This window comes from Orcinus orca, chromosome 19 (genome assembly GCF_937001465.1).
Source record: "Orcinus orca chromosome 19, mOrcOrc1.1, whole genome shotgun sequence".
NCBI classification, from domain to species: Eukaryota; Metazoa; Chordata; class Mammalia; order Artiodactyla; family Delphinidae; genus Orcinus; species Orcinus orca.
In genome coordinates this window covers 48,419,942-48,435,805 of record NC_064577.1, presented here as the reverse complement: position 1 = coordinate 48,435,805, position 15,864 = coordinate 48,419,942, and the positions used below count along the sequence as shown (strand labels likewise).

At 35.7% G+C, this 15,864-nt stretch overlaps 1 protein-coding gene across 8 annotated transcripts in view; it reads left to right on the top strand.

Moving 5' to 3' along the window:
• GGNBP2 (gametogenetin binding protein 2) overlaps positions 1–15,468 on the top strand; it is a 31,346-nt gene extending 15,878 nt beyond the window's left edge. For 4 of the 8 annotated variants that reach the window (XM_033431592.2, XM_049701391.1, XM_033431591.2 and 1 more), the window contains 10 exons: positions 824–949; positions 1,039–1,152; positions 7,073–7,282; positions 8,314–8,488; positions 9,637–9,831; positions 11,812–11,959; positions 12,313–12,438; positions 12,521–12,669; positions 13,543–13,791; positions 14,825–15,468. In XM_033431592.2, coding sequence (XP_033287483.1) covers positions 824–949; positions 1,039–1,152; positions 7,073–7,282; positions 8,314–8,488; positions 9,637–9,831; positions 11,812–11,959; positions 12,313–12,438; positions 12,521–12,669; positions 13,543–13,791; positions 14,825–15,028 — 1,696 coding nt within the window. In that variant the 3' untranslated portion in view covers positions 15,029–15,468. The remainder of the gene's footprint in view (positions 1–823; positions 950–1,038; positions 1,153–7,072; positions 7,283–8,313; positions 8,489–9,636; positions 9,832–11,811; positions 11,960–12,312; positions 12,439–12,520; positions 12,670–13,542; positions 13,792–14,824) is intronic. The other 4 variants (XM_033431593.2, XM_033431594.2, XM_033431598.2 and 1 more) reach the window with 4 other exon arrangements.
• Positions 15,469–15,864: the final 396 nt, after the last annotated feature.

The following is a 15,864-nucleotide window of genomic DNA, read 5'->3' as shown; positions in this document are numbered from 1 at the left end:
CAAGCATCCCAGGTAATGAATTTCTAGGACTGTAGTGAGACCCTGCAGAAGAACAGGCAGGAGCCAGTTGTTCAGAATCATGAAAAATCAAGAAGACTATCATTGAATGGAATATAGAAACATATTTCTCTTGGAATGCACATCTGCAGCCAAGCAAAATGCATGACCAGTGCCACATTGCAACCTGTGGGGGAGGGAGAGTCTGGGAAGTTTTTAGGAAGTTTTCAAAAAATTATTTGTATAGTACTTACTACTAATTTAGGCTGTGTAAAGTGTTCATCTTAGTATGCTATCTTTATTTTAGTAAAAATAAAAATTTATTTACTATAATTAGATTAATCTGTGACTTTCCCAGTTACTTGTAAATGTGAAGGTAGATAAGAATTTTGTTGCCATGGGCTAGCTATAAAATCACATTAAGTAGATCAACACTTTTTAGAATTTTCAATTTGTGGAAGATTGATCCATGTTTATAGGTGAAAATATTTTATTTTTTTTCAGCCCTTTTGAGTTTAAAACATTCCAAGTAGATTTGCTCATAAAATGCTTAGTATTTTAACCAGTTACTATCTTGATAAGTGTAAATGTTGTTAAATTATATCAGGTAAACTTAATAGTTGAGCAGAAGTTTTTGTATAAAGATATGAGCACCTGTCTAAGTAACATTTTAATATGGTTAAATATGTAATTATATACAAATTTGCAAACTTATCGTACTAATATCTTAATGTATTAAAGAGTTCATGATTTTAATTTAGACTATAGAAATTATTCCTTCAGATTATCTCAGTGTCACTAAGCTTTGTACTGTACTGTACTACAGTGAAGGGAGCAGTAGCAGTTTCAGTTCAGAGAAGTTAAGTACATATAAGAGAAGTAGTGAAGACCACAGGAAGGACAGCAAGTGTAGGATCATTTTCCATTATGGACCTTTCCAGGGAACAGCCAGGTAAAATCAAGCAATCCTTTACTCACCTTTTTTAAATGTTTTACCCTTGTATATTCCTTCTTCTCACTAAGATTTGATTCTTTCTGCAGAGGTTGTTGGATGGACGTATGGGAACTAATGTCCCAAGAATGCAGGGATGAAGTAGTTTTAATTGACTCTAGTTGTCTTTTGGAAACACTAGAAACGTATCTGCGAAAACACAGGTAAGTCCAAAGATCATCATGGTGTAGTTGGAAGGCGCCTTAGCTGTCAGTCTTCCAGACTGACCTGTCACTGACCTTCTTCACATAATAGTACTCCAGCCTTCCCGTTAATACCTGACATGAGGCGGAGTTTAATGTTAGGGTAGGCAGTTCCTTTATAGGATGACTCTCAGTGTTGGCTGACTTGTGTTAGGCCAGCATTTCCATTTTTTGTAATTTCTACCTGTTGGTTCCAGGCCAGCCTTTCAAGAAACGCACAATAACTGTAAATCAAGTAAAGTGTACTTAATCACTGTGGAAATTCTAGTACTCCTTGTTTTTATGATAGAAGCATTTCATGATGTCATTTTTCAAAATTAAAGTTAAAATAACAGCTTTTACTTAGTAGTATTTTGAATTAATTTTCTTTAATTGTGAAGACCTAAAAATAGAGTTGGAATTCATGTGCTTCCTGTACTATAAAAGTAACTTCAGATTTTTCTTTTTAGAATACTACTTTACAAAGGAATTTTCTAAGTGTCATTAACATTTGGAAATTCATAGGGAGGGAGAGTGCAGTAGGAAAGGAAACTGGTAAGGGAGCCATCTAGAGATGGCGTTCTTGGGGGGGAGTTGTACTGTTTTCATATAAATTTGTCACATGTTGGGTTTGTAGTTGTGTGTTCTTTGACTTTGGGAGAGATATACACAATTACTTTGGGGATACTTCTAGAAAACATGTAAATAATAAAAACGGGCATTATCAACACTGATGTTTGTATGGCAATGAGCTAATGACTTTACCTGCATACTAAGTTTATTAAGTGTTTTTTTTTTTTAGAATTACAAACTTTCTTGTTTTTTGCCTTAGTTGATTATACCCAAGAGAGTAGAGAATATGTCAATTATTTGGAGTTTGGGAGGGGGATTTTTAACCGTAAAACATAAATGTATAGGTCTGTTATAGATTCCTTTCTCTTTCAATATGAATTGATCCTTGTATTCAATATGAATTGGTCCCCAAAAGATAGCTTTTTCGGGTGATAAATTACTAGTTACTATAGCTAATGTTTTGGAATTTCCTATATTGGTTTTAGATATTTCCTGTGTTTAAGGGGCAGTAATTTATAAGAAAGGTGGAGTCCATTTTATAAATATGTTAAGGATGAGGGGAGAAGTACAATTAAGAGAGCAATTAAGGGAGATTGCATTGAATCTGGGTTCTACTGATTATAACTTTGTACAAGTTCCTTTTCTGTGCCTCAGTGTTTTTCTTTTTTAAGACAAAAATAATGATAGAAATGGTCTTAATAGGATTTATTATAAGATTAAATTTGTCGTGAGGATTGATGATACATAATAAGACTTACTTAGAACAGTATCTGGCACACAGTAAGCGCATCAGTGAACCTTTGCATGCCAGATTTGCAAGTCCTTGTTAATCTTGTGTATCTAGTTGTTTTAGGTACAGGTTGAGTTTTTGAGGTACAGTCAGTTGAAAATGATTTCTAAACGTCTGAATAATGGACCTTCTTGGCACTTCTACTTTATTTAGGGGACTTTTCTGAGCACTTTATAATAAAGATTTTATAACACTATTTAGCCAGTTAAATTTTATGATAGTACATTATTGGAAATGAGGTGTTAGGAAACTGAAACCTCTGAATTAAGAAAATTTTTTTTTTTTTTTTTTGTGGTACGCGGGCCTCTCACTGTTGTGGCCTCTCCCGTTGCGGAGCACAGGCTCTGGACGCGCAGGCTAGACGCTCCGCAGCATGTGGGATCTTCCCAGACCGGGGCATGAACCCGTGTCCCCTGCATTGGCAGGCAGACTCTCAACCACTGCGCCACTAGGGAAGCCCAAGAAAATGTTTTTTAAATTTGTGTGCAAGGTTACTTTTGAAAACAGGAAAAATCACTTTCATTCTTGTGGCTTACATATAAATTTTTGAATTGCTGTTTACTTATGTTACTTATGATTACGTACAAACATATTAGACTGAGGATTTAAAGCAGTAAGATATGGGGAAGATATTTCAAGTTTCATTATTGGTACTGTATGACATTTAACCATTTATTTACTCAAAAATCTAAACTTACATTATAGCTTGAAAACGCGGAAGTATTTTTATTTCTGTGTTCGTGACCATTTCTCCCACCAAGGGGAAGATTTTTTTTAATTTGATAAAAAAACATAACTTATACTTGCCCTCTTAACAGTTTTTAAGTGTTCAGTACAGTATTGTTAACTATTTGCTCATTGTTGTACAGTGGATCTCTAGAATTTTTTCATGTAGCATGACTGAAGCTATACCACATCCATTGAACAATAACTCCTCATTTACCCCTCCCCTCACCCACTGCAAGCCACCATTCTGTTTTTTTGTTACTTTCAGTTTAGTTACTTTATATAACTCATGTGAGTGGAATCATGCAGTATTTGTCTTTCTGTGTCTGACTTATTTCACTTAGCATAATGTCCATAAGGTTCATCCTCGTAAAAGATGACAGAATTTTCTTCTTTTTGAGGATGAATAATGTTCCATTGTATGTATACACCACATTCACCTGTCAGTGGACATTTAGGTTGTTCCCACGTCTTGGCTATTGTGAACAATGCTGCAGTGAACATGAGTGTGTGCAAAAAGCTCTTCGAGATCCTGTTTTTAATTCTTTTGTATATATTCCCAGAACTAGGATTGCTCGATTATATGATAGCTCTGTGTTTAATTTTTTGAAGAAATGCTATACTATTGGATTGGCCAAAAGGTTCATTCTGGTTTTTCTGTACAATGTCACGGAAAAACCCAAACGAACTTTTTGGCCAACCCAATATAATATTTGCCATGCTGGCAGCACCATTTTACAATCCCATCAACAGTGTGCAAGGGTTCCAGTTTCTCCAGATCCTTGCCAACACTTGCTATTTTCTAATTTTTTGATAGTGGCCATACAGTGGGTTTGAGGTGATATTGTGTGATTTTGATTTGCATTTCCCTGATGATTAGTGATATTGAGCATTTTGTCATATGCTTATTAGTTATTTGTATATCTTCTTTGGAGAAATGTCTATTCATGTCCTTTGTCCATTTTTTAATCAGGTTCTTTTTTTGTTTGTTTTGTTATTGAGTTGTAAGAGTTCTTTATTTATTCTGGATGTTAACCCCTTATCCAGTATATGGTTTGTAAATATTTTCTCCATTCCATAGGTTGTCCTTCACTCTATTCATTGTTTCCTTTGCTACACAGAAGTTTTTAAGTTTGATATAGTCTCATTTGTCTATTTTTTCTTTTGTTCCCTGTGCTTTTGATGCCATATCCAAGAAATCATCATCTATTCAATTATTATGTTTTCTTCTAGGGCTTTTATAGTTTCAGGTCTTAATGTTTAGGTCTTTAACCCATTTTGGGTTAATTTTTGTATATTTCTGTGTCTATTTTTTAAGCATTAGTGAAACATAATGATTTAACTTTACTTGTCAACATTATTGCCTCTGTTCACAAAATGGGCTTAGAGCTTCTGTTTTAACATATATTCATTTCATTTCACGTCCATCCTTAAAGAAGCCTTCTGTAATTCCCATAACTAGAATTCAACTTTCCTGTGTGCGTGCATGCACACACACCCACACACGCATGCACGCACACAGTGGACTACTACTCAGTCATAGAAAAGAATGAAATAATGCCATTTGCAGCAACATGGATGGACCTAGAGATTATCATACTAAGTGAAGTAAATCAGAAAGACAAATACCATATGATATCACTTGTATGTGGAATCTAAAATATGATACAGTGAAACATTTACAGAACAGAAACAGGCTCACAGACGTAGACAAATTTATGGTTACCGAAGGGTGAAGGGAATAGAGGAGGGATAAATTAGGAGTTTGGGATTAGCAGATACAAACTACTATATATAAAATAGATAAACAAGGTCCTACTGTCTAGCACAGGGAACAATATTCAATATTCTGTAATAAACCATAATGGAAAAGAATATATATATTTATATATCTGAATCACTTTGCTGTACACCAGAAGCTAACACAACATTGTAAGTCAACTGTACTTCAATTAAAAAAAAAAAAGTCCATTATATATCTGGTGTGTATAGGGGGGCGGGGTAGAGTAGAGGGACCATGAAGGGAGAGGTGAATCTTGGGAAATAAGGCTGGAAATAGTAGATTGGGTAAGAGAAGTCATTGAAGGCCTTAATGGGTTTGAACTTTATTCATAAACAGTGGGGAGTTTTTTAAGCTGAGATTGAGGCAATGAGATTTGTTTAAAAAAATTATTTTGGTATGAGAGATGCATTAGAGCTAGTAAGAGTGGAAGCAGGGAAACCTGTTAAGCATTTTTAAAAACTGTCTAGGCAATTGAAAAGAATTGACCTTCAAGGGAATTTTAGAAAGAATTGATACCAATTGGCTCCACCCCTAAAAGCAGGACCTAAGGAGGAGTTGGAATTAACTGAGGTTTCATCCTGGGTGACTGTGTGAATGGTGATTTCTTTTTTTTGTATTGCATTTTATTTTATTTATTTATTTTTTAACATCTTTATTGGAGTATAATTGCTTTACAATGGTGTGTTAGTTTCTGCTTTATAACAAAGTTAATCAGCTATATGTATACATATATCCCCATATTGAATGGTGATTTCTTAACACAGATGGAAGGGAACATAAGAAGGGAACCGTGTTGCCCTTGGGTTTGGACAACAAATTTAATGTGTTGCCTTTTGGACATCTGTGTTGCTGCCCATTTTTTCTATATGGGTCTGGTCCTCAGGCAAGGACAGAGACTTGAGCAGAGCTGTAGAGTCGAGAGTCAGACATGTTGACTGAAGCTATGGGAATAGATAAGCTCATGTGGGTAGATGAATCTAAATCAAAGAGAGCAAAATTTCCTCATTCCACCACAGCTGATCTTCTCAGAGTTATGAATATTGTGAGCCTGCCTTTTTCGCCAGACCGAATTCTTCCTTATTTCAGGAATTCAAAAATAAAGAAACCAGGCTTTATTCTTTTTCTTTCTGATTGAATAGTGAATTAGTTACTGTTGATTTTATTTGCATTTCTTTGATTACTATTGATGCTCTTTATAGTGGAATATATTGCCCACCACCTTAAGTTACTTCTCTGTAAATTGCTCGGTCGTAGTCCTAATTCTATTATTTGTGAGTTATTTTCAATTGTTTATAAAGTTGTATTTAAAAAAAAATGGTTTCTAAAAGAAAACTTTTCTACATCCTTCTACATTCACATGCTCTTCTGTACTTTTACCACATTTTGTACAGTCAAGTTTAAACCACATTTCTACATATATGTTGTCTATATTATGACTGAGTGTTGAGAAACATGCATTTTCTTTTGGAGGAAAGAATTTGACATTTTGGAAATTACCAGTAAAGTAAAAATTACATGTACCACTTTCCCATTCTTCTTGCCCTTCCCACCCCACATACTTAGCTGGTGATGTATTAAAATGTAAAAATTTGAATCAAGGTGTACTGGCTGAAGATACCAACTATCTTCAGGGGCTGAAAGGAGAGGGATCCTAGAGTCATTGGTTGGTAGCCTCTGTTGTTTTATTTTCTGACCTGCACAAATAGCTCTTGAAGTGAAGATAAGCTAGTCCTTGGCAACTAATATTTTCTGGCCATGTATTTTATGCACTAACAGGTATTTATCTGCCTCATTCTTTTAGGCCCATGTGTTTCTCTAGTTTAAAAAGCATTTGCAAATGGAGATCTAGCTATACCCATGTAATTCCTAAATGTGTATTTACCTTATATGTGTATGTTTTCCATGTGTGTATGGAGGCTTTTTTTAATGCTCTATATGGGAGGGGAGTGTCATTGTCTAGTACACTGTTATATACCTCATGAAATAATTACACAGCCAGTTCTTAATTTTGAGGTTTTTCTTTTCAACAGGTTTTGCACTGATTGCAAAAATAAAGTCCTCCGAGCATACAATATCCTTATTGGTGAACTTGATTGCAGCAAAGAGAAGGGCTACTGTGCTGCACTTTATGAAGGCTTGCGGTGCTGTCCACATGAGCGACACATACATGTTTGCTGTGAGACAGACTTCATTGCACATCTTTTGGGTCGTGCTGAGCCAGAGTTCGCAGGAGGGTATGAGTATGTAATTTGCTAGAATGGGCTATCTAGCGCTTTGCTTCATTTTATCCTTCTGCCTCAGTACATACGATACATGTATAAATTAAAGTGTGCCTGTAAAGATTTTGCTTTCTTTAAAATATGCATTTAGTTGACTGAGTAAAAACAGGGAGAAAATGTCGATCAGTTGTCTTCTCCTTGTTGCTTGAAGTAAGGCTTTTTTTGGCTTTCATTATTATAGCTTATCATTTTCACTTGAAAATGATTAGAAGGAATTTTTTTCCCCCTCCATCCATGCGTTTCCATGTTTAAATTTTGTTTATAATGATGGTTTTTGCATAGGAAGTGAGATCTTTGCAGCAGGGGGTTAAGAAATACTTCATTGAATGTAATTCATGAACTGTGTATATTATTACTAAATTATATAGGAAGCTAAAATTTTATCTCTGGCTTTGTTGTAAAAAGAAAGTCAAAAAAGTTATTCACAATAAATTGAACCCACCTCCCCTTGTGTTTTGTGTATCAACTCTCATTTGAGTGCCTACTTTCTGCTAGGCATTCAGAATACAAACACTCCTTTTATCACTGAAGTTCATGAACACTTCTACTGAAGACTGGCCTAGAGGGCTTTTGCCCATGATTGAATCACTTTGGTGGTATTGTCTTTCTCCTCAAAAAAAAGAACAGAAACCAAACAGGCATTTGCGGTAATTGGAAGGTGAACTGTCATGCCTACTTGAGCTGGACACTTAACATATGATGACTTCTCTGTGCTCCGGAAAACATCTCTTTAGGGCCAGTTCCTGAATTACCTTATGTTTAGCAATATTAAGGCTGAGTTCTACCTGCATGTGTATTTCTCATTGGTTTTATACATGTGTGCTCGTGTATTTATATATACATTGAGTTTGAATGTATAACTGTCTTGTTATTAGTTTGTTACTAGGCATGCAGACTGTGTTTAAAACCTGAACTTGCACAGGTGCTATCCATCTTTTACTGTTTCAGCTTAAGGGTATTAGGAAATATGTGTGATTTATTCTCCTTTATAGGAGAAGAGAAAGGCATGCTAAGACAATAGATATAGCTCAAGAAGAAGTTCTGACCTGCTTGGGAATTCATCTTTATGAAAGACTGCATCGAATCTGGCAAAAACTACGGGCAGAAGAGCAGACGTGGCAGATGCTTTTCTATCTTGGTGTTGATGCTTTACGCAAGAGTTTTGAGGTAAGAACAGTGGACTGCTTCAGTGTCCAGATTGCTTAGTTAAGTTATTGGACTGAATCTTAATCACCACTCTTACCTTGCCTTAGCTGTGATCTACTGGTCATGGCTTTTGGGGGGTTAGGAGAGGAGTTTGCTGGGGAACTGAAATTTAGAAGTTGTTTATGGATTTTTTTTCTTTGTTTTTTAATCCTGTTCCTCTGCCAGCCTTGATTTTTAGACATTCTGAAAGTAGAAAACTGAAATTGATGATTATTTAATGAGAAGCTGCTATGAAACATAACTGTTGACAAGTTAAAAGCAACCCAAAAATAAGCATCAAAATTAGAAACATTTAATGAGTCCCAGTTTGCCTGCTTCTTTCCAATCATATGGAGTAAATGGTGTCTGAATGCCATGATATAAGAGCTACTTTTTAGAAGCACACTGAAGGCTCTTTATAATGCTGGTATTGGGTTTCATGTTTGTCATTTGGTAACATTATTTTCAGTTATACTCTGTAGAACATAAAGTTTTCGCTAGTGAATATTTTGTTATATTCTAGGGCATGGTTGTAACTCTTTAACTGGTCACCAGTCCTTTTTGAAAATGGTACGAAAGCTATAAACCCTTTTTCAAAAGCCCATCCATGAACTTTAAACACTGTTCTGGGGAGTCTGAGGAGGTTTGTGCTAGTTTTTGCTGAACAGATTTCTTATTCCTTTTCTCTTTGAATGTTTGTGTCTTCAGAAACTAGATCATTTAATCAGGTTAGTCTTCTCATTGTATGAAGAAATAGATGAATATTTACTTTGCTGTGTTAAAATTCTGAAATTTGAAACTAGAATATTTCTGGTTTGAAATTGGAGTATGTGTAAGTCTACCTTTCCGGTAGGAATTAGTTGTATATTCATTTACTGAGTAGATTTTAAGACTGTCATCATTTAAGGTATTAAAATTTAAAATTCTTTGTGGGGACTGCCTGACAAGACACAGCAAAGTAAATATTCATCCATTTCTTCATACAATGAGAAAACTAACCTGACAAAATTGCAGCATGAAATACCAGTTTCTATGTGTGTGATATCATTTAAAATTAACAAGTGAGAATTTCCATGGAAAATAAAGGCAAGTTTGGGCCAGTATTCAGTCTCAGCTTTGTTTTATAATAGATGACTGTGGAAAAAGTACAGGGTATCAGTCGATTGGAACAACTTTGTGAAGAATTTTCAGAGGAGGAACGAGTAAGAGAACTCAAGCAAGAAAAGAAACGCCAAAAACGGAAGAATAGACGAAAAAATAAATGTGTATGTGATATTCCTACTCCCTTACAAACAGCAGATGAAAAGGAAGTAAGCCAAGAGAAGGTAGTATTTCTTGATATTGACTCATAAATATATAGCTTATTTCTAGATTTCAGCACTTTTACTGTGCTTTCCCAGAATGTGGCTCCTTTGGCTTCTTTATTGGCTTTTTTTCTTACTCTAATCTGTATAAACCAAAATCTTTAATGTCGTTTGTTTGTTTTCTAGAGACAATGTTGGCTAGTTAACTTATTACATGACCTTAGTATTCTGCTAGATCATAGTCCAAATGTGAAAAGTTAACTCCATGCATGACCTAGAGCAGTTCTCAACTTTCAGTCTCAGGACGCCTTTGCATTTTTCTGTTTTGTTTTGTTTTTGTTTTTTTGGGCGTGCCACGCAGCATGCGGGATCCTAATTCCCCTACCAGGGATCGAACCCATGCCCCCTGCATTGGAAGTGTGGAGTCCCAACCACTGGACCACCAGGGAATTCCCTTCTTTGCATTGTTAAAAATTGGGGAGCCCAGTGAGCTTTTGTTTATGTGGGTTATACTTATCAGCATTTAGTGTATTAGAAATTAAAATGGACAAATTTAAAGTTATTTATTATTCTTTTAAAAATAATAAGCCCACTATATGTTAAAATGAACATTTTTTTAAAAATAACTAGAAAAAATTGAGAAGGGTGGCATTAATTTATATTTTTGTAAATCTCTTTAATATTTGGCTTAAAAGGAATCAGGTAAATTCTCACTCAGTCTGTTAGCATATGTTGCTTGGTTATAGCATGTGAAGAAAGTCTGATTTCACCCAGATATATATAGTAGGAAAAGGGAGGAGTATTTTAATATAAACCTTTTCAGATAGTTGTGGATATTCTTCTTTGGCATTATAACTTGACAGGTGGTAGTTTCTTAAAGATTAGTTGCAATGTGGAACATGACACCTTATCAGTGACCTTTTCATACTTTTAAATTAAAACCCATTGGTCTGTCTTGGCACTTTGAATAGATTTTATTTATGCATTATTCTGTAACATCATGCATTGGTCATTTGAAAGATAATGGTTCACTGAGTTATGCAGATCTTTCCAGATATTGACATTCATTATATAATATCATATAATCATCTTAAAACCACTACTCATCTGATCAGAAAGGTCTTTTAAGTATTGGGAAGCTTCAAGCTCATTGTGCTTGTGTATGCAAGTTTTCAAAATTCTGATTGTAGTTTGAAAGTTTGAATTTTATCATTGACTGTCCATTTTTTTCCTTGAAGAGATAGGCTGATTTCATTCATTTTTGAGAAAATGTCTTTTAAATATCCAAGTCTGAATAACCATAATTTGTCTCTTATTCTTTCTTTCAAGTGAAATTGATGTTCCAGGAAAAAGCAGCTAGTTTAGCTTGCAACTTAAACAGTTGCACAAGTACTTTTACTTGAGACAACTATTATACATTGGTATGCATCAAAAGTGCTTTAAGCATTCTTCCCATTTATCACAGAGTAATAAAAAGACCTCTACGCCATGAGTTCATATTTAATAAAATTCACATTTTTACTGCTTCATCAAAGACATTCATAAGTGAAATATCGTTTTATCTATTTATTTCCTGATGAGAGTGCTTGACAAGTGAAGAATACGGTGACTGTTAGTACATACTTGGTTGCCTCTGCCTTGGTTTGTGCTAAAGAAACTTTTCCCACCATTGCTTTTATATTATCAGTGTAAGGGTCAAGACAATGAAAAAGGCAAATCACATCTCAGTGTTATGATGAAAATGGTTTTGACCTAGGGAATGGTTTTGACCTGGGGTTAGCAGACTGCACTTTGAGAATAGCTCTCCTAGACTTCCCTGATACCATTAAGTCTTTAACTTACTTTTGTTGGTTCTTGGTCTTGAAATGAATTAGTGATTTTTCATGAGAATAATTTTTTTCAATTTTTAACCTTGTAACTCCTATCTTAGGTTAAGAAAATTAAAATATAGCCATTATGGAGGTAAAGCTTTTTACTATCTCTTAATATTGATCCTTAAAGGAAACAGACTTCATAGAAAACAGCTGCAAAGCCTGTGGCAGCACTGAAGATGGTAATAGTTGTGTAGAAGTAATTGTTACCAATGAAAATACATCATGTACCTGTCCTAGCAGTGGCAATCTTTTGGGGTCTCCTAAAATAAAGAAAGGTAAGTAAATAGTTTTAAAAAATTAACTCCTTATTCTTTTTTTTTTTTTTTAAATATAAGAGCTTTTAGAGATCCTGTAACCTAGAACTTAGGAACTGCTTTACAGCCCTAAGAATATCATAAAATTTAGTCAGACACTTAGTATTTCCTTTTTCTTTATGGTGTTTGATTTGTTAAATAATAACAAAATCAAAAATTGTAAAGCTCCAATCATATTTTCATTATTTAATGCACTTTTTACTTTCAGTAAGCCATCAATTTTGAAATTTTTCTGTGGTCCCCAGTTGGTTCATTCTTTGTCTTAATATATTTATTGGCATGTTAATTGTAACTCTCACTTGATTTATACTCAGGCTTATCGCCACACTGTAATGGTAGTGATTGTGGATATTCATCTAGCATGGAAGGGAGTGAAACTGGTTCTCGGGAGGGTTCGGACGTTGCCTGCACTGAAGGCATTTGTAATCATGATGAACACGGTAGGTTCAGATTAAGCCTCCCAATTATTTCTGCTACATGGCTGATTTAAACACCCAAATAAGAGATTATTGATTTCTGCAGGTGATGACTCCTGTGTTCATCACTGTGAAGATAAAGAGGATGATGGCGATAGTTGTGTTGAATGTTGGGCAAATTCTGAAGAGAACACCACCAAAGGAAAAAATAAAAAGAAGAAAAAGAAAAGCAAGATGTTGAAATGTGATGAACATGTAAGTGTCATAACCTGGAATCCTTAAACCTTTGTTCTTTTCCTTGGAGTGGCAAGTGTGCAGCTTAGCTGCTAGGATTTTTTTTTTTTTTTTTTAAGAATGAGTACCTATGCAGTTCCATTGGTTGCTCATCTTGTGAATTTATATGCATGTGTATGTCTGATGTGGTCATTTGTCCAACAGTCGATGTGAGTCATAAATCCAATTCATTCTTTTCATAATAGTTTTTAATCTTTTAGCTCTGTAATCTTTTTTTTAAAATAGATTGATTTATTTATTTATTTTTGGCTGCATTGGCTCTTCGTTGCTATGCGCGGGCTTTCTCTAGTTGCGGTGAGCGGGGGCTACTCCTTGTTGCACTGAGCGGGCTTCTCATTGTGGTGGCTTCTCTTTGTTGCTGACCACGGGGTCTGCGTGCGTGGGCTTCAGTAGCTGTGGTTCACGGGCTCTAGAGCGCAGGCTCAGTAGTTGTGGCACACAGTCTTAGTTGCCCCGTGGCATGTGGGATCTTCCCGGACCAGGGCTCAAACCCGTGTCCCTCCACTGGCAGGCGGATTCTTAACCACTGCGCCATCAGGGAAGCCCCTTAGCTCTGTAATCTTGAGCAGTTTGCTTGATCTGTTTTCCCATCTGTGAAATGTAGATAATAGTCCCTGTCAGGTTAGGTTCTGTGAAGATGAAGTGAAATTATATTGGTGGGTTAGCATAGTGTTTGGTGTGCAGTAAATGCCTGGTAACTGCCAGCTGTTGCTGTTATTCAGTATTCCTGCTAAAATCTTAACACACTCTCAGGGTATTTTTTTTCTTTAAAAAATAATAATTGCTATTATTCCCTGCCTTTTTACCTGAGAAGTCCTTTTGCTGTGGTTTCAGATCCAAAAGCTTGGAAGCTGTATTACAGATCCAGGCAATCGAGAGGCCTCAGGAAATACCGTGCACACAGTGTTTCACCGTGACAAGACCAAAGATACACATCCTGAAAGCTGTTGTACCTCTGAAAAGGGTGGGCAGCCACTGCCTTGGTTTGAGCATAGGAAAAATGTACCACAGTTTGCAGAACATACAGAAACGTCGTTTGGTCCTGATTCCGGAAAAGGTGCCAAGAGCTTAGTTGAACTCCTTGTAAGTAAGCCATGATCATCTTTTTGTGGATAACTGATTGTTCACGGGGTAGATGTGGGAGGGAACGTATTTGAGGGTTTAACGTTGGGAATGGGAGGAGGCTTTTAAGCAGTTAAGGGCAGTATTTCATTATTTTTTGGTGACTTCATTCCTGCTCTACCACTTAACTACTCTGGAGCACATTTCCTCGTCTTCCTTTGTCTCAGAGGTAGAAAAGATTACTTGGGAGACGGGGATAGAGTTTGCATTATGTCCAGGAGTCTGACTCCTTGACGAGGGTTATTATAAGCAAACTGCCTTTCTGAGTGGCAATTTATGGTAGCTACCCTTCCAGACCAGGAAAGAATATAGAATCTGAACTAGAGCCCACTTTCTAGGTTACTTCCTTTAGGTGTCATGTAGGATAAAAGCATATAACTGAACCTGGAAAATCTTTTATTACTGACTCCAATTCTTGATACTTTAGATGAATTATACCTGATTGCAAGTGACCCAGTGCATAGTTTGTGTGGGACTTGGAGGAGGGGCAAAGAAGGAGAAGGGTGGTATCTTTTCTGTAGTCATTATGGGATCCCAAGGGAACCAAATCCTTTAGAATATTAGGTTTTTTCTTTTTTATATGGTTGTAAAGTTTAATGGTGATGCTATGTATTTCATAAGTTTAAAAAAGGTTATATTTTACTTAATGTGTAGAGATAAAAGTTTCAACATAGAACCAGCCAGAGATAAGTCAGGTTATTTAAAGTTTGGTAGCTATTTGTAACCATCCCTAATCACTTTTGAAGGCTGAAGTGTGTTGGGAGTCTGCTTGTAGGCTTCTAGGACAAATTACAGATCCAGAGTTTTAAACCAAGTTGAGTTGCCTTTTATTCTTACTTAGTACTTTCTAAGACAGAGTGACATTATGCTTACCCTGTAAACATTCCAATTAAACTAAAGGTTAGACTGCTTTAATTTTTCTCTGTCCTCCATCACCATAGCATTTTGCATTCTTAATTTAAGTCATAGTCTTAACTACTGCTTTAATTTGCAGGATGAGTCTGAATGTACTTCAGATGAGGAAATCTTTATCTCACAAGATGAAATACAGTCATTTATGGCTAATAACCAGTCTTTCTACAGCAATAGAGAACAATACCGACAGCATCTGAAGGAGAAATTTAATAAATACTGCCGCTTAAATGATCACAAGAGCCCCATTTGTAGTGGTTGGTTGACAACAGCTGGAGCAAATTAAATAAATAAAATAGCTCTGTCTTTCAATGAAACACTCAAGATGACTACTGCGCCTTCTCTTTCAAAAAAAACTCTTAGTGACTTATGGCAAAATTTTATCTTAAATCAATGTGATTCTTTCTTGTTTTGGGAGACGGTGGAGGTAACCTCCTTAGTTTGTTCTTTCTTCAGGCTTGTGTCTTTAGTTGTGTGGCTGCGCAGGCCTGCCGTATGATTTAAGCCATCCCTTTTCATTAAATGTTTCTCTTCCTGTGAGACTTACTAAAAAGCAACTTAGTGGCAAAAAGTAATGTTGTACTTATACTTCTGTACAGAAATGACAATGAGCTGAATATATGGTTTTACAAAGTAGACATCCACTTGCGAAATGTTTGGATGTAATGTTAAAGCGCAATGTGCAAAATTTAAAATAAAGAATATTTATTAATACGCATAGTAAAATTTGGTGTACATGTTTCTGCTTAATGTGTGGCAGTATTTTAATTTGCCACCTGTGGTCTTGGTACTTGGCCAGTGTTGATGTTAGAGAGGATGAGGAGCAAATGAGGAGAGAGAGACAGATTGCTGAAGACAAATTCTTCCCTTCATCAGAGTTGACAACCGAGAAAAGCAGTTTCCAGGCTTCTGCTTTGAAAGAATAAGTTTGCTGCGATACCTTTAAATACTGGCTAGCATCTTACTTCCTCATGAGACTTTTAATTGCTGTTATTAATAAAGTTCCCTGATACATAACACAAAGCACCTTAAATTCAGAGGTTCATATTGAACTAGAAGAATGAGAACAAAACTTGGCAGAATTTCAACCAAAGGTTTGCTGATAAGTAATTACTCAGCATG